General features: G+C 47.7%; 1 protein-coding gene across 7 annotated transcripts in view; it reads left to right on the top strand.

Moving 5' to 3' along the window:
* The window catches only part of HIF1AN (hypoxia inducible factor 1 subunit alpha inhibitor), a 79,591-nt gene that overhangs the window by 7,479 nt on the left and 54,684 nt on the right, over positions 1-17,428 (top strand). For 3 of the 7 annotated variants that reach the window (XR_013449646.1, XR_013449645.1, XR_013449644.1), the window contains exons 7-8: positions 41-151; positions 981-1,160. The exons of 3 other annotated variants lie outside the window; for them this stretch is intronic. Coding sequence is in view for 1 of the 4 variants with exons in the window: in XM_036065106.2 (XP_035920999.1) it covers positions 41-151; positions 981-1,025 (156 nt within the window). In the remaining 3 variants the exon portion in view is untranslated. Of the gene's footprint in view, positions 1-40; positions 152-980; positions 11,711-17,428 lie in introns of those variants that run through there. One more of the 7 variants, XM_036065106.2, reaches the window with a different exon arrangement.

The following is a 17,428-nucleotide window of genomic DNA, read 5'->3' as shown; positions in this document are numbered from 1 at the left end:
GCTGCTAAAGGCATTTCCTGAGCTGCTGCTTCCTTTGCAGGGGGCCCCCACCCCTAAGAGAATTGAATATCCTCTCAAAGCCCATCAGAAAGTGGCCATAATGAGAAACATTGAGAAGATGCTTGGAGAGGCCTTGGGGAACCCACAAGAGGTATGTGGCTGCCCCAAGGTGGCACTCCTGTGGCCCAGTGGACAGAGTGACAAGGGCAAGTCAGGATTGGTGTCACATTCTCCATAGCTCTGTTTCAGTATCTGGTGTCCTTTCTCTCCATAGAGGTTATGGGCGTGTTCAGAAAATCTTTGTTTTCTGGTGAGAGCTGGGCTTGACTGGTGGATCAATTATAATCTGTTCCATGCTAGTGGTAATGTTCCCCATGGGGCTTGTGTGCCAGCTGGGGACCCCTGAGGGGATTCTTCTAGAATGGGAAGCGAGCAGTAAAGCATCTCCTCACGCTCTCCCAGCTGTGCCAAGGCTGCTGTAGGTAATGTTGAGACCTGCTTCCCACACAGGTGTGCCAGTGGCCCATTGGGTACCCAGGGGAGGCATTTGTAATGCTCTTGCCTTCTTCCTGTGGATAGCCTCAGCATTCGGAGGACCTGTGGGATTGGGAGGTGGCACCAGCCCCGAATGCATGTGACCGTTTCAGGATACAGAGGCATTTAACCTTCTTAAAGCTCGTTTAAGAAACATGCAGGCACTCTTGGGTTTTGGGGATTATTGGCTCCTCTGACCTTCTGTCTGTCAGTTTGGTGCTGTTTATAGGGTATTGTGAGAGGGAAGGTAATACAAGATGGACCCAAAGGAGAGGGCCATGTCCTGGAATATTCTCCAGGAAGAGAGTAGGTTAGTGGGTTTACAAGATTGAACGAAAGCCTTATCCCTGCCCTTGGCTGGACATAGAATGCCTCCAGACACACCACGTCTGGCTCCAGGGCCAGGGGACAGGCAGTTCTGACTGGCTCCTCATGTCTCTTCACAGGTGGGGCCCTTGTTGAACACAATGATCAAGGGTCGATACAACTAGCCTGCCAGGAGTCGAGGCCTCCTGCCAGGTGACTGCTAGCCCGTCCACACCGCTTCATTGATGAGGACAGGAGACTCCAAGCGCTAGTATTGCACGCTGCACTTAATGGACTGGACTCTTGCCATGGCCCTGGAGGCAGGTGTTTGGGGCAAGGCAGGGTGGTTGGCGCTCCACTCCCATTTGGAGGGACTTCTTGCCTTTGCCTCTGTGCCCCAGCATCTTCCCTCTCTGCCCCCCCCCCCCCAAGGTCCCGCATTCAGTGTGTGGAGTCCCAGCTTCTGGTTGTCATCACGTCTGTGTGTGTCAGTCTGTCACCGTCGGGATGTGTGTGCGTGTGTGTGCATGCACACGCATGTATGTATCTGTTCTTGCTTTCTCCTCCTGGGTCAGGATGCCACTGCTGGCTCTTATTCCTGTCTCCTGCAGCCTCAGTGCCTCAGCCTGAGAGGGAGGAGATGGTCTTGGACGCCCACTACCGGGCTGCAGGGCCAGAGCTCTCCTGACCGTCAGGTCAGTCTGTCTCCTTCCAGTTTTCACAGAGTCAGGCTCTAGGCTGGGTGGGAATGGTTACTGGGACTCTTAATGGGGAGAGTGAGAGGGAGGCTTGCCTCTGAGAGCCTAGATAGCCTTCCTGTGAGAGAATTAGACAGATTTCCAACTTGGACCCTTAAGCTCAAGCCATACATAGAAAAGAGCCTCGGGACATTAGAGCCAAGGATTATGCATAAGTTCCAAATTGCAGACACATACAGCTTCTCTCTTTCAGCACCAGCTCTTGCTCCCTGTGCTGAGTGCCAAGGGAGTTCTCCTAGTAGTGGCTTCTCTAGGTTCTAGGGGTATAAACCTCTGTGTGGATGTGTGTGTGATATGTGTGTCCGTGCGTGCGTGCGCGCATGCGTGTCCTTGTCCACACTGGCCTGCCTCTCTGCTTACTAAGTTTCTCCACTGCTTAACCTTGTCTAGTGGGACATACAGTGTGAGCCCCAGGGAAGTACTGCCTGACCTAGCCTAAAGCTTTTAAACTCAGTTTTAGCCATTGGACATTGGTCAGGTCTCACTACAACCTCCAGGTCCTGTGACCCTCCCAGCCCAGGCCACATCCTCTACTCCTGCGGAGTTTCCTGGCCGAGTAAATGAAATGGGGTCAAGCTTAGGCAACTAACTTACCACCTATCATCCACCTCAGGGCAAGGACAAAAATACAGCCTTGCTTCTTAAAGCCAGCGCCTCTGCCAGACCCCCCTATAATGTTCTACAAACTCCTTTGAAAGTCAGGGCAACTGATGATGGAGCACAGAAGTGGAATTTCTTTTCCTTTTCATCATTACTTGTGGGAACCCCTCTCAGGGCTGCAGCTTACATACAGCTGGGCACTGCACAACTCAAAGGGCCATCGGTCACATGATTCAGTGGAACTGGGGCCGCTGGAATTGGGCAGTATGGTGGCCTGGTGGCCCTGTGTCTCTTCACCTCCACTCCCATCTCCATGCCCCTTCTCTCTGGAAGGAAAGAGGAGTTGGAAAACTCTGGGTTTTTTTCCTTTTTTTTTTTCCTTTTTTTTTTTTTGCCAAAGGTTTACTTTCAGCATCTGAGCTGTGGCTCTAACCCCCAAAGCTCAGTTTACAGTTACAGCGCACTGATGGACTGAGAGGATGTATGTGTATGCATGTGTGCACCTGTGTGTGTATTTTGGGTAGGGGTGTTTATTTTTAGTACCCCATTCTGGGGTTCTCTGATGCAGCGTGGGTGTGCAAACACGGTACCTTCTCAAGTGTAGTTCTTTCAAATATAGCCAATGCTGGAAAATGTGATTGCAGTGATCTCCATCCCTCCATCTCTTGGGAAAGAGGAGCGCAGCAAAGAAAACAAGGCAGACAGAGGATAAACTTGACCACAATCAAACTTTGAAAGATAGCGGATTATTCTTGTTCTCCTTAGCAGGTCTGTTGCGTTCCTAGCTCAGCCCTCAAAGATGTGGGTGATGTGCAGCAGAAAGGCATGTGCCACTCAGCTGATCCTGGCTGGATGCTGTGCTGACAGATCTGACCTAAGGTGACCAAGGGGGAGGGTTCTTTACAGGATTGGTCCTGACCCTTGGGTAATACAATAGGGAACCTGATTATTAGATACTCACTATCTGCCTAGTGCTTTTATCTTTATTCCTTACTATCCTGCAAGGTAGGTATTTTCATTTCACCGCTAAAGAAACGGGCTCAGAGAGGTTTCAGTGACTAGTGGCAATCAAGATAAGAACCTAGTGTTAATTTGACTGCAAACCCCCGCTGCTCCCTTTCCAGCAAACTGTTGATTCTCCTACCTTACCGCCTCCCTTGTACTACAGGCTGTCCTCACATCTCACCCTACTGGGCAGTGCCCAAGAAGGTGCACAAGATACAGCTCAGGGAAAAAGCTCTTTTGGGCTCCAGCTAAAGACCTCTTGGGAAAACTACCGGGAAGCCCTGTTCTGAGTGAAGAGTGCTGGAAGGAGTTGTGGGGAAAAGGAGTTCTAGATCCCAGTGCATTATTTGTGCTTGAATAGGTATCATAACTTCTCGCAGCTTGCTTCTGCACCTAAAGATTGAAGATCCAGTCTAGATGATAACTAAGAACATTGATTCATGTTCTGCTTCCTCCCTTTCTCCCAAGGAAGAGATCTAGTCTCCTCCCTTCCCTTAGGACTAAGTTAGGGCTGTTTAGGCTCAAATTCTACTTGCGGCTAAGAAACATATCTGCTCTGTTGCTTACTCTTATGCTAACCAGCAGCGTGGAGGCAGACACACCAAGGGAAGGTGGGGCTTTGGACCTGAATGGAGGTCAGCCATATTACAGGCTCCCATTTTTACATCAGCAGGTACATGGGAAACTACTCTTTTGTGAAGTCAAATATTTGTTGGGGGGTTGGAGTTTGGGGGAGGGAGGAGGGGCTGTTCTGGGCATCAGTTGAGCAGATGCCCAGGATGCCTGGGGGAGACCAGCTTCCCCTACAAATCAGAGCTCTAAATTACAAGGTTTTTACCAATGCGAACAGTTGGGGGAAGTCGTCTGCTCTCATTTGCGTAATGGTTTCTGTCACTGGTGATTAGACACAGGATGAAGGAAAAGAAATTTGACAATTAGGAATGAGCGATCATTAATCTGAATCTGTTAGGAGACAGAGGGGAAGGATCCTTATCAGTGGGCCCGCCCAGTGTGGGGAGACCCTCCCTCTGCCCCCACCAGAGACTCTTGGGCCACATACCCTTCCATTGTTCCCACAAGCGAGCTGAGCTGGTGTTTCTTAACAAAGCTTAGGTAGGCCCAGTTCCCAGCCTGAGGTGGATACAGTAATGGGCGGGTCTTAGGCGTGAGCCATCAAAGACAGATAGATGGGTGTCAAATGCAAGTGATAGGGCAAAGAATAGCAATGGAAAAGATTTGCCGTGTTTGCTGTTTGTGGAAAAATTCTTTTAATCAACACTCCACATACCCCACCTGTGACAAGTGTCTGTTATATTCCTACACTGCAGGGTGTGGAGAAGACCTGGTTTTTATCCTCTAGGAGCTTCTACTTAGTTGGAGAGGAAACCACACGAAACAGCCAGAGGTTATGAAGCCATGAATCTTGCACATTTTGAGGACAAGATGAGAGATTGTTGAGAGAGGAGGAAGATCAGTAGAGAGCAAGCTCTACCCCCAGGCTCCGCTGAGTCCCTGGGCTCCCCAGGGAGGGACTCTTCACTCCAGGTCTCCCAGCAATGTTGATTTTTCCCAGTCGGTGCCGCTGCAGTGTAGTAGCTGCTGAAGAGCACTGAAGCCCCACCCAGGCATGTGAACAGGTGACTAGTGGGCTGAGTCCTAAGGTGTGGAAAGTCCCAACTTGGATCTTCGCAGGTCTCCGTGGCACGTCAGTGCACATTCTTCCTCTGTCTTCACACTTTTAAGGATTATATTAATTTGCACTAGTTGGTATTTGTTCCTCAGTTTTGTGTCTTGTGTGTGGTGGGTTCTTTAGACACAGACGGTTCTTTGTCTCCTCTCAGAATGTGAACTTCCCACAGACAGGACTGTGTCTCTCCCTTGGTAAACTCCCTGCCTCTGAGGGTTCTGCCTTCCAGATTGGCTGCAGAGTTCAGTAGGGCGACAGGGAATAGCCCTCGGTGACTAGTTTTACCCAAACAGGGTGGATGCCGGGGTGCACCTGGACATGGCCCTTGGGGTTCCAGAGGCCCTGGCCTCTCAGCCCTGTTCTTGTCGTCCTCTGGAACCTTCAGTGCTTGTCCTCCAGTCCCTGCCGACTTCTCTGGTGTCCTCTCAAGCTTCCTGCATTGAAGAGATACTCCAGCTTCCCTTTTCAGGGCTCCCCCAGTTTCTCCCTCTCCCACTCAGCTTTCCTCTGTCCAGTCTCTCCCTCAGCCAAGGGCCTTTTTCCTAAATGGTTGCCCTTTCTTCAGAAGCCCCAGGGCTGCAAGTGTTTGGATAGACTTTCTCTAGGATCTCTCCCCCTGGGTTCAGCCCTGAGCATCTTTGAGTTATCTTCCTTTTTCAACATGTGGTTAGTCCATTCGTTCTGTGTCTGCTCTGCCCTCTTAGTATTCCTTTGTTAATTCTGTGTGGCCTGTTTAGCTTTTCTAACTCTGGTGGCCCTTCTGCAAGTCTTCAGCCATCTCTGTTTAATCCTCATAGGTCTTGGGGTCCTCAGTGGAGCCAGGCCGAGTACTTTTGGCCCGTTTCTAGGGGACAAGGCCTTAGACCCTGGCATCGTTGAGGCCCAGGGACCAATGGTCCGTGGGGCCTCCAGAGGTGGGTGAGGGGAAGGTACCTAAAGTCTTGGACAGTGGAGAGCCAGTGAGGAGAGATTGACTAGGAGAATCCCGGGAGTGGGGCCAGGCCTGGCAAGCCAGGATAGAAGAAGCAGTTTTGTGTTTCCGTCTAAATGTGTCTGTGTGCCTTATGGTCCAGTAAGCAGTTCAGGGATGGTGGGTATCTTGTGAATGTCTCCTGGTTTCTCTCCGGTGTCTTTGGCAATGCTCCGAGTCACCAAGTTTGGCTGACCTCTGCATTCCAGCATTTGCTGGAAGGGAAACAGCATATTGGGTAGTTTTATGTAAGGATCAGACGTCTTAGATGAGAAAAGCTGTGGAAGCTGGGGTAACAGGCGAGAGGGACTCGTTGGGCTGTCTTCACTCCTCCCAAGTGTTTTAAGTACAAAAGCTGATTAAAGAAGTGAAAAAATGAGGCCTTGCCTTCTTCCCCACCTGAAGTCTGGGTTCCAGGTAGTATTTGGGGGAAGAAGTATATGTCCTTTAAATTCCATTGAGAAATAATCCAGCATAGTGTTCTAAAGCATGGATTTTGGAGTCAGGTGTCTTTGGTTCAGATTTGTAGCTTTGCTTCTTACCAGCTGGTTTGACCTTGTTGATTGGCTTCTCCTTTCTGAGCCTCAGTTTCCTCAATTCTAATGATATGTATTGGGTGAGGGGTAGTGTTGAAAATATCTACCTCAGGGTTGTTGGATTAACTGAAACAATGTAAAGCTTTAGCACAGTGCCTGGCAAGCACTTAATAAATGGTTGTGGTGGTGGTGGTTACATTTATTATGTGACTTATTCAGAAACTTGATTTCTGTGATTTGTGAGCAGATTTCCAGTGATTTCTTTTCTCTCAAGAAAACCATAGGTAAAAACAAGGAAAATGCCCTGGAGACACCCATATTGAGTTGGGGGCAGACAAAAAGGCCTTGGTACCTAAACCTGTCCTAGAGGGAGGGAAATAGGAAATTGATGCCTTCTGCCCAGCCCAGGGCAAGGGTGAGAAACCATCAGGTATGAGCTTTCCTTACACCATTTGAGGTGTGAGGGCAGCTGAATGGGTTCCCATTAACCCTGGAGAAGCTATGCCAACTTCACGTCATGAGACATCAAGGCCGTCAAGTTGGGCCCCGTTCGTTCAATTTTATTCCATGACCTTCAACATATTTAAGTTATATGTGTGTTAAGAGGTTCTGGGGCAGAAGGGTATTGAGATACTGAGAAGAGAATCCAGAAAAATATCAGACTGGAATCTTAATAGCTACCATTTGCAGAGTACCCTGGAGCATTTCTTTTCTGGACCCACGTGCTCTCAGTTCGATGGGGACACCAAGCAGGCCATTAGCATTACGAATGCTCAACGGAGAAGCTGGGTGTTCACGGTAGGCTTCCTCCAGGAAGTAACATAGTCTAAGCTGATAGCTGGTAGATAACCAGGGGCTGGGGAGTAGTGAAGAGCATACATTTCTCCTCTGGCTTCTTTCCCAGTTCCCACTCTGCTCCTCTGTGTTTAAGGGTTCTGTTAGTAACTCCTAGGAAGGAACCAGGTGATGGACCCCAAAAGAAGAAAACTCTTTGGTTAGCCATAGAAATCTTAGGAAATCATTTTGGTTGCTGGCCCAGGTTTGTCCTGGAGTGCAGATGGATTGGACTTGCTCCTTTGTAGCCTTTCCACTGTCCTCTTTCTCAGAAGTGTGTCTGCATTCTGGCCTCTGGAGCCACTCTGCCACCCTTGTTGGAAGAGATTCTGGGTACAGTTACTCAGACATCAGCCTGATAAATATTTTAGCTGCCTGGAATTCTCAGCCTCTTCCACACTGAGATCCTTCTGATCTCAGGTCTGCCCCCACCTCCAGCCACTCCCCTCCTCCCCACTATGAGCCGAGCCAAGCCTCTCTACCGTGCCCCTCTGTAGCCACGCACAGTCTCTTGCCCCTGACCTTGGTCCCCAGCCTCATGGGTGAAGAAAACCCCTCTCTAGCTTGTGCCAAGACATTTCTGGACTAGAGGCCATCCGGTAGTCAGCTTATATTCACCTCGTTGCTTCTAGATTTCTTTGGCTCTGGGCCTTGGAAGCCTTCTCCTTGGCCCCAGAAAATGTTGCTGTGTTATATTCAGTTTGCTTAAAATCTACTCGGTCATTGAGGTCAATTCTGCCCTTAAGGGAAGCTCTGCTCCTTAACCCAAAATCTAAGCTATATTTGGGTTAGGTTTTTATTATCTTTCCAGTATGTAGCATATAGTGCAACATAGGGTAGTGGTTGAGAATGAGGGTTTTGCATACCTGGCTTTGAATCCTAGATCTGTCATTCTGTATGACCTTGGGCAAATGACAAACTGCTTGTAACTCCTTCATATGTATGGGGATAACATTACCTACCTTGTCAGGGCTCTGTGAAATAAGGTTTGTAAAGAAAGTCTTAGCAGAGTGACGGTTCCATAGCAAGGCCCAGCCCTTCTGTCTTTCAAAGCTTTTACCTCTCTTCCCCATCTAGCTTTCCAATTAAGGTCCTGCTTCTAGTCTCAGGGCAAATCTAGTTGACTTGTGAGCACAACAGAGCAGAGGTATGAGCATAAACTTTCCCACTCGTTACCTGTCCCTACCCCTTCTCAGTGACCTGATTCACAAGGACCCTATCACACCACCGTCACTGGGGAATGATCTTCCAAAATCTCTTTCCTGTAATATTAAAAATGCCCAAAACACAATGTCAGTGACAGTAGAAAACATCAGAACTGCTACCAAGAGGGTAGGAGTCACTGAAGATGTGTGCAGGCTGGCAGCAAAACAGGCAGGAACGTGGGAGAGATGGAGGTTGGGGCAGAGGCCGCCATACTAGTCTAGAGGCAGCAGGACCATGGGCTTAAGAAGGTTCCCTCTAAGTTTTCAAATAGCTTTTGACTCTGTTGTTTGAGCAAAATCCAAAACCACTTTACTGTCACTGTGGTCATTGTTTTCACAAGGGTTTGTGTGATGTTTTGATAGGAGTAGAGGCATTAGATGTGCTTCCTGGGTTTGAAATCCCTGTTTGCTGCTTCCTGACTCTATCCTTAGGTGAGTTTAAGAGCTCTTGGTCTTAGCCACTTCACCTGTGGGAAATAGGTGGGAAATAGCACATGGCTTGCATTGTTGTTTTAAGTGTATGTGGAAACATGGTAAAAATACTCAGTTCAGTGTGGGTACGTAGGAGATGGTTTATTGCGAAGACCCAAGCGTCTGTGAACAGTGTTCAGTCAGTGCTTGGGGAGAAGGAAACTGCTGGCAGCAGGGCTTTTTGGATCCTACTTTCTCAGGATACAGTGCTCGAAGCAAAATCTCAGAGGAGATGGCTTGGTGGTGGGGGGAGCAAAATGGAAAAGGCCATAAGGCTTTGTAAGAGCCTGAATGTCTGTGAAAGGCAGGGCTGGGGACAAAGATGGTTTTGCCAGGATGGGGTCTTGAGGAACAGAAGCAAAGACCCAGGCTCTACTTTACCACCTAATCCCCAGAAGAACAAAGGAAATGGGGCAGGAGAGTGTCTGTGGAGGACACTGGCTGAGAGGAACAAACACAAGGTTCAGGGGCAGTGAATCTATGTGTGAATCTTAGGTGTACTTTTCACAGGCTGCGTGACTTTGGGCATGTTTGTCTCTAAGCTTCAGTCCCCTCATCTTTAAAATTGGCTAATAACTGCTACTACCTCGCTTACAGATGGGACAGTATATGTGAAAATGCTGTCTAAACTGAGCACTATTCTGTTCGTTGTTGGGGTGAGGGTTTAGGAGAGCTTTTCCAGAGTGGATGGGTTACAGAATTGGAAGAGTTCCAGGTTAGAGCCCCCCCCCCCCCCCCCATGTCCAGTGGAAATGGTAAGGCAGAGTTTCCCACCAGGACAATGTTCTTTTATTCTGCCACCATTTGACTAGGAAGGATTTTGATTGAAGAAGGAAAAGCAGTGTGGTGAGAAAGGGCAAGTTTTGGAGTTGCATGGACTGGGTTTGAATCTTGGTTTCACCATTCCCAATATTGAGATGGTCAGATCACTTACCGTATCTGAGCTTTGGTTTCTTTAACAGGCCCCCTCATGTGGTTATTGGGAACAAATGAGACACCTCAAATGAAACAGCTCACTGCCCAGTGCCTACCTAGTTAAGTGCCCGGGAAATGTTCATTCCCTTTCTTTCATTTCTTTTCCCCTTAGGAAGCATCCAGTTTACCCAGCATAAAAGGTCTCGGTTATTTATGCCTTATGAACAAGTAATATCAGATTTTCTCTTCTTTTCTAGGGTGAGATTGGTTGCCTTGAAGAAGTGTGAGTGGGGGAGAATTGAGGAGAAGGGGGCAGGGCTCCACAATATTGAGGATGGAGTAGGGATACTCTGGTTATCTGGTCAGCATAGGGGCGGGTGAACAAAGGGTGATAGTGAGAGGTGAGAATTTCAAGAAGGGTGCTCAGTGCTAGAGGGAAAGCCAGTTGAGCAGGGGCTTTGGAGTGGAGTATGGAATGGAGGACAGATAGTGAACTAAGGGCGAGAGCACCAGAGTTCTGCCAGGAGAACCTTAGGAATTGTGACTAAAAGTCAAAGTTATGAAGTCTTGCATTTACCCAGCTATCATTTTAATACCTGTAAGGGTTGTGATCCTCCTAGAAAGGAAGAATATAAAAGGAAAGCAGGAATCCTCAAGATGGAAAGACTTTTTTTTGTTGTTTTTTAAGTAATCTTTATGCCCAATGTGGGCTCAGACTCATAACCCAGAGATCAAGAGTCGTATGCTCTACCAACTGAGCCAGCCAGGTGCCCCAAGATGGAAAGACTTTTAAGTGTTTTCAGAGCCAAGGATATGCATCACCCAATGAGGGTATATGGTAGCCCAGTTTGGGTTCTAAACTTATATGAGAAAATGTAGTTAGGTATTGAAGAGCATCGAACCCAGGGATCTGAGCTGGGTAGGATAACCACCTCTGTAAGAAATGGAGGTCCTTCAGGCTTTCAGAGGCTGCAAGTAGGACTTTCTGGGTCCCTTAGAATCCAGTCACTGGTCCAACCAATGTTTCTGGTTGTTTTACACCTTCAGCCATCTGAGAAGGCAGCCTTGAAACTATACAGGGCAGCATCAGTTGCTTCCTTGATAGGTCTGTATCTTTTAATGCTGGAGGTCTTAGAATGAAGAACGGATGTGTTTAAGAACATGAGAGCCACGCCATTACTACATTTGCTTTAAGGAACCTATGCTGTTTGTATTTTCAGTCCTTGACATGTGGAAGAGAGTTTGCCTCTCAGTTTAATAGGTTTACCTTGTAATACCAACTAAAGTGTGTTGAGTAATTTATTTAGACTTGAATTTTACATTGAAATCTTCCTAAGTGTCTATACAGTTTTGGAACATTTTAAATTATTTAAGATTTGCTGTATTTATAAACATAATTTATTGGCGATATAATAGTACTTGGGAAGGTTTATTTCAGTCAGATAAATGAAGTACCTGAAATCAAATACATAACCTTCCATTAAATCAAACTCCTTTGTTTTATAAACAAAATAATGAGGTTTGTAAGCTGAACTTAAAAGCTTAGACAAAGAATTGGGATTTTGAATATGTAACTTTGAAAACTGAATATAGCTTTTAAAACTAATTTCTGGTTAATCATTTCTGTACACAAAAGTCACCCTTGTGGATATCAAAAAACTCAGGGAACGTAGTATTACCACAAAGCCAAGTCTTTAGTCTCTCCAAGTATCAGGCAACTGGCAGCAGTTAAGATGGCCAGCATGGGTCAAATCAGAGCTACAGACATGTTTTTGAAAGCTTTTTAAATTCTTTGGCAACATTTAAGATAAACTTTCATCTAAAAAGCCAGATTTTGGTTTCTCTGGAAAATCGGATGATCTGACAATAAAATTACGTTTTCTATATGACAGCAATTGGCTGGAGCTGAGTAGCTGCCACCCGTTGCAGGGTGGGGGGTGTTCCAGTTTGCTATAGTCACTGCTTCTCATTTCGGTACCTTATTCCTGGTTTGTTTCATTTCTGTGCCCTATCTGGCCCACAGAGAGTTTTGTGTGACCCCTGAACTAGAGGCTCTGAGGTTCCTAACAGCTAATGTATAGCCTGGGGTAAGGGCTTAGGAAAAATGTAGGCTCCACCCTTTTCTCTGTCCTCAGTGTCTGCACTCTAGATCATCTGTCTTCCCATCTGGCTTAGCCCCAGGACTGGGTTCAGCCCCTATAAGAAATACGTAAGAACTTCCCAGATTCAGACTTCCCTATGTTTGCTGCTCTTTTCTGTGACCAGACCAGTTCCAGGTCTTTTCTTGCCCAGACAATTCGCCTAGGCTCTCAACCTCAAGTCTCAGTTCCTGTGAACTTCTGATGATTACCTTTATAATTTGACCACAGCGTCACTTTATTATGTGAGGGCCACCAGGCTCTCTGCTTTAGATTATACCTGCTCTCTCTGGCCTGGTTGTGAATCTTCTGACTTAGACCCCATCTCCACCATCACTGCTCACTGTCTGGGCAGTGTGGTTACACAGCTGAGGGGTGGAAGATTGCTAAAGGTTCAGGAAACATGGGCGGTGAGGTTGGAAGTGTGTGGATTTTCCAGAGAAGGAGGCAGAGGCCAACCACAGTTTAGGGAGGCAGCTAGTACAAGGCTTTTTAGGAGAGGGAGATCACTGCACATACTTGAAGGCAGAGGAGAGACAGTAGGAGAGAATTTAAGTGTGAGAATAAGGTCTCAGAGAAGACATGGGGTGATAGGATAGGAGATGCAGTAGTTGCTTACACTCAGATCCTGAAGCTCAGAAATATCTGCAGAAGCAAGAGATGCAGGAGGGAGCACCACTGGGAGTCTGTAATCCCCTAACATTCTAGTTAAATAAATGACACTATATACTTTGGAAAGGGGCATGGTTATGATGTGGGGTCATGGCCTGGGGTGAGAGAAATTACCAGCAATGCAGCCAATAGCCTCTCACAATATCTGTAGACGTAGTAGAAACATCTGAACCAAATGGTCATGTTGCTTGGTGAAAAGCCAGACCCAGTGAGGGTTGATTAATGGATCCATGTCATCCTAGACCAGAGGGAAGTCTCCAGCAGAATGCTGTAGGGCTCAGTCTGGGCCTGTGTCCTGTCTGACATTTTTATTGACAACTCACCAAGGTAGCAGGCTCATCAAGTTTGCAGGTGATAGAGCTAGGAGGGGCAGCTAATACTTTGCATGAAAGAGTCAGGATTCAAAATGATTTCAACAGGCTGGAACACTGGGCTGGAACCAACAAGATTAAATTTAACAGGGATAAATGTAGAGTCCTGCACTTAGGTTAAAACAAAATCAATGACATAAGTACCGGGTGGGGGGCGGGCCTAGCTTGACAGCAGTTCATGAAGAAAAGACCTGGGGGGTTTAGTTGACTGCAAGTTCAATATGAGTCAACCATGTGATGTGACTGCTAAAACCTCTAATACAATCAGGAATTGCATTAACCAAAAAGGAGCAGCCAGATCAAGGGAGGCCATTGCCCTGCTGCTTTCTCAGATTGTCAGGTCACCTCTGGAATACTGGGTCCAACTCTGAGGTTCTTTTTTTTTAAAGGACAGTGACAACTGGGAATATTTTGACAAGCAGCCAGCGTGGCAATGGACCTGAGTACTGCCAGAAACTTGGTAGAAACTATGGTGCCGAGGTTCTGGGATGAGGGCAGAGATGTATAATCTGACCCCAGTAAACACAGTTGAATCTGGAGTACTTTTGGAGGGTGGGAGAAAATCGGGGGGGGGGGGTCTGCTTTTTTTCCACTTCCTGTGGGTACCCAGAATCATTGGCCTGTGAATCTCATCCCAGGCCTTTCTGAAGTCGGAGGACTAAGGGTTATTTAGAAGGGGTCTAGAATGTGGATCAGTGTGGGAGTAACTAGAGAACGGGTTAGTAAAGTAGGAAGGAACCTGCACATGTGTACCTGGAACACCACCTTTCCTTCGTCGTCCCCCCGCCCCCCGGCCGCCAGGATGTGCAGTCCCCACTTTGGTCACAACGTGGCGCCCTCGCTCCACACGGATCCTGAGCCAATGGTGGGCACAGAGTGGGCGTCCTGGCTGCAGCTGCACTTCCCACACTCCCCACTATGGGGAGCCCGCGGGGCCGCTCCACTTGGTCGCGTGGCCAGGGACTTGTGTGTGGCAAGAAGACAACTGAGGTGTGGAAAAGCTTGCCCATGGCACCAACACACATGGATCCAGATGTGGCTCCCGTTAGGACCAATAATTCCGACCTGAGCTACTCTGCACATGGCCTCTTGTCTGCCCTAGCATGGATCCCACAGTGCAAAGGGCTACTCCTATGGCAGGAGGGATTCTGGAGTACCAAGAGCTCCATCGTTGTGGGGTCAGGGATGAGCCTGAATCCCCTTACAGTGACTGGCTGTCTTACTGCCGCCAACTTACCTAAGCTCTGTATGTCATGGGTTCCTTAACTGAAGTAGAGTAACACTGCCAAGTTCATAGAGTTGTTAGGATTGAATGAGTCAGGCATCTAGGGCAGTGATTCTGAACTGGTGTAAGAATCACCAGAGAAACTTTTAGAAAATATGATTTCTGGCCCCACCACCAGTCATTTAGTACTTCTGGACAGATCCCAGAAACCTGTCTGTCTAACCACCTCCCCAGGTGGTTCTGATGTCCCATGGTTCTCTGACCACATTTTGAGAAACTGACCTAGGACATGCAAGGTGACCTAGTTTAGTATGCATAAATTCTTTCTCAGAGCCTATGGGAGGGACAGTGGGGATCATGGGGCTGGGCTTACAAGTACATCTGCTTACTCTCCGGGTGACTGTAGCTTTGATGGAGAAGGAAGGTAGGTCTGGAGATGGGGACATGATATTAAAGCTCAGAATGGATGTACTGAGGGCCATTGAGGACTTGGGAGTGCTGGCACCAAGGCTGGGGGACACGGGGTGACAGGTGTGTTGGTGTATTGGAGTGTTGGGTGTAACATACTGTTGAAGGGAATGGGGTCAGAGTGTATGTGGAGGGGAAGGAGCGAAGAGGATGGGGTGGGGAACATTTGCACTTTCTTGGGGGACCGGAGATGGAGGTTTGTTATATCATCGCGGGGCCAAGAAGACATAGCGATGGAGACTGCGATGCTCATTGAAGCCCCGTGGGGGCAGCCGTGACTTGTGATTTGTGATGTGGCATTGAACCCACGCTGTGCTTTTTTTTTTTTTTTTTTTTTTTTTTTTGGGAGTAAGAGGGGAGGAGGATGAGCTGGGGGAACTTTCCTGCCCCCAGAGGGCGTGTGTGTGTGTGTGTGTGTGTGTGTGTTTGTGTGTGTGTGTGTGTGTGAGAGAGAGAGAGAGAGAGAGAGAGGTTAGCTTATGCAATGAGATTTTCGAAAGTCCCTTTTTGGATTTCATGACTGACTTGAGGAAAGGAGTCAGTCTCCAGGACACACTTGTTTTACCTCCACACAGGAGAGTAATGTTTGACCTGCCTAATTTCTCATGGGGCTCAGTTCCCCAAAAGGGGGCACTCTTGTCAGCAGCTCATGAGCATGTGGATGTCTGCCAACTGAAAACACCTTCCGGAAATATTGAAGACCTTCCCAGAAGAACATTCTAGAAAAATCCTCAAATTTCAAGTCCTTGAACACTGGAGCTGGAAGAGAACTTAGATACCATCTCATGAAGTCTCCCTCAGCTTGGTCCTGGGGGATAGACACCTTGGGTGGACACTCACTTTCCAAGCTTTCGGGAACCCCAGAACCTGGTGTGGGAGACAAGATTTACCCATTACCTAGGAAAAAGGGACACTCAGTAGAGCAGGGTTGCGGGTTCTGCTGGTAAACACCTAGGTCAGAGGTGGGTGAATACCTACAAAAGAAGGCTCCCTAGAATGGGACAGCTAGAGTTGTACCTTAAAATGGATAGGAATTTGTTTAGTTGTTTTTCTTCAATGATTTTATGAAAAGCAAAATAAAAAAATACTGGATGAGAGGGTGGGGCATATTGGTCTGCTACAGGGGAGCAAAGCCACAGAGGCCTGGATCCATCTGAGGTTTGGGGCACAGTAGAGACCAGTTTGGTTATAGAGGGTAGGTGGGGACCACTGCTGGGGCAGAGTGAGAAGGGCAGAAAGATGTGGAGGCCAGCTTGGGCTTACAGTGGGGACACAGGATTGAGACTAGAGAAACAAATGAGAGCACCCAAGGAGACAGGGTGGGAAGAGGAGAGGTACAGAGGCGATCGTGAACATGCCAAAGAAGCACTTCCTAGGGCATCAGGAATGGAACCAAGAGAGTGGGTCATTAAGGTGGAGGGGGACACAAAAGGGGTGGTCACAGGCTTGAACTCTGAAAGAGTTTGGTGTAGGAGGTGGGGGTGAGGAAGGTCATTAGAGTCCGTGATTAAGAAGTCAGCAGAATGGTAGGGGGTTAAAGAATGAGTTGATGGAGAAGAGATTGGGGCAACAAGTGTAGACAACTATAGGTTATTTGAGAAACATGGAGGACTGGAAACAGACCTGTATTTTGAAAAGCTGCAGCAAAGCTTTGTTAGCCAGAGATAGAGAAGCAAATTTGTGGACAGAGGCAGAGAACAAGGAGTCATTGGAGGAGAAGGACTAGACACTGGGAAGAAAAAGTTCTAGAAGAGAAAAGGAAGGACAATGGAAACAGCCTAGAAAAGGTCAAAGCCTCTGATAGGGAGAAAAGGGTGAAGTGAGGGACTCCAGTTGGACCCAGGCTTTTATCTCCTGTGAAAACAGGAGTCATGATTGAGGTCAGATTCTTCAAGTAAAGGTGGCTGGGGTGGGGCTGGTCTGTAGGAACATAGAGGAAGGCCATGGTGGAATCAAAGGCACAGTCTTGACGTGTTGCCCAGTGGGGCCTGGTTGCAGTAGAGCTGGGCTGGGGTTTGTCTTGGGCCAGGTCTGATGCTCTGCCTCTGGGAGCAGGATGGAGCAAGCAAGCCACAGTGTAAACAGGTTACAACAGTGTCAGGAGCCTGGAAGCCAAGACACCATAAGGGCAGTGAGGGGCCTTGCTGGGGGGGGGGGGGGAAGGAGGCACAACATTCAGAGCCCAACCTGTGAGAGCTTGATAGAACAGTGTGGGCAACCATGCAGTTTGGGGGTCAAGGGCCTGGATTCAAACGTGAGGAACCACTGCACTGTTACGATTTTTAAGTATCTGAGGTGGGCTCTGAATGGAGAGAACATGAGATGCATAAAGGGAGCATTGCTTTGTGCCATTGTTCTGTATTAACAAATTTAATCCTCACGAGAACCACCACCCCCCACCATGAATTATGAATTAGGTGCTATTATTTTACTATTTCACAAATGAGGAAATTGAAGTTCAGAGAGGGAAAGTAACTTGGCCGAGGTCACATAGCCAGTTGGTGGCAGAATTTATATTTGAAAGGTTTTTTGACTTCAAAGTCTGTTTTCTGCTGTATCTTTTTATTAGCTACTTAACAGGTAGGTGAACTTGAGTGAGTTACCTAATTTCCCCCTCACTTTCCTCATCTGAAAAGTGGGGGATAATAGTAATACTATCTTATAGGTGTTTGTGAGGTTTAAACGAATGAATATATGTGAAGGACTTAAAACTGGTACATAGGAAGTGCTACT

The sequence above is a fragment of the Halichoerus grypus genome, chromosome 7, assembly GCF_964656455.1.
Source record: "Halichoerus grypus chromosome 7, mHalGry1.hap1.1, whole genome shotgun sequence".
Lineage (NCBI taxonomy): Eukaryota > Metazoa > Chordata > Mammalia > Carnivora > Phocidae > Halichoerus > Halichoerus grypus.
This window is presented reverse-complemented; position numbering and strand designations above follow the sequence as displayed.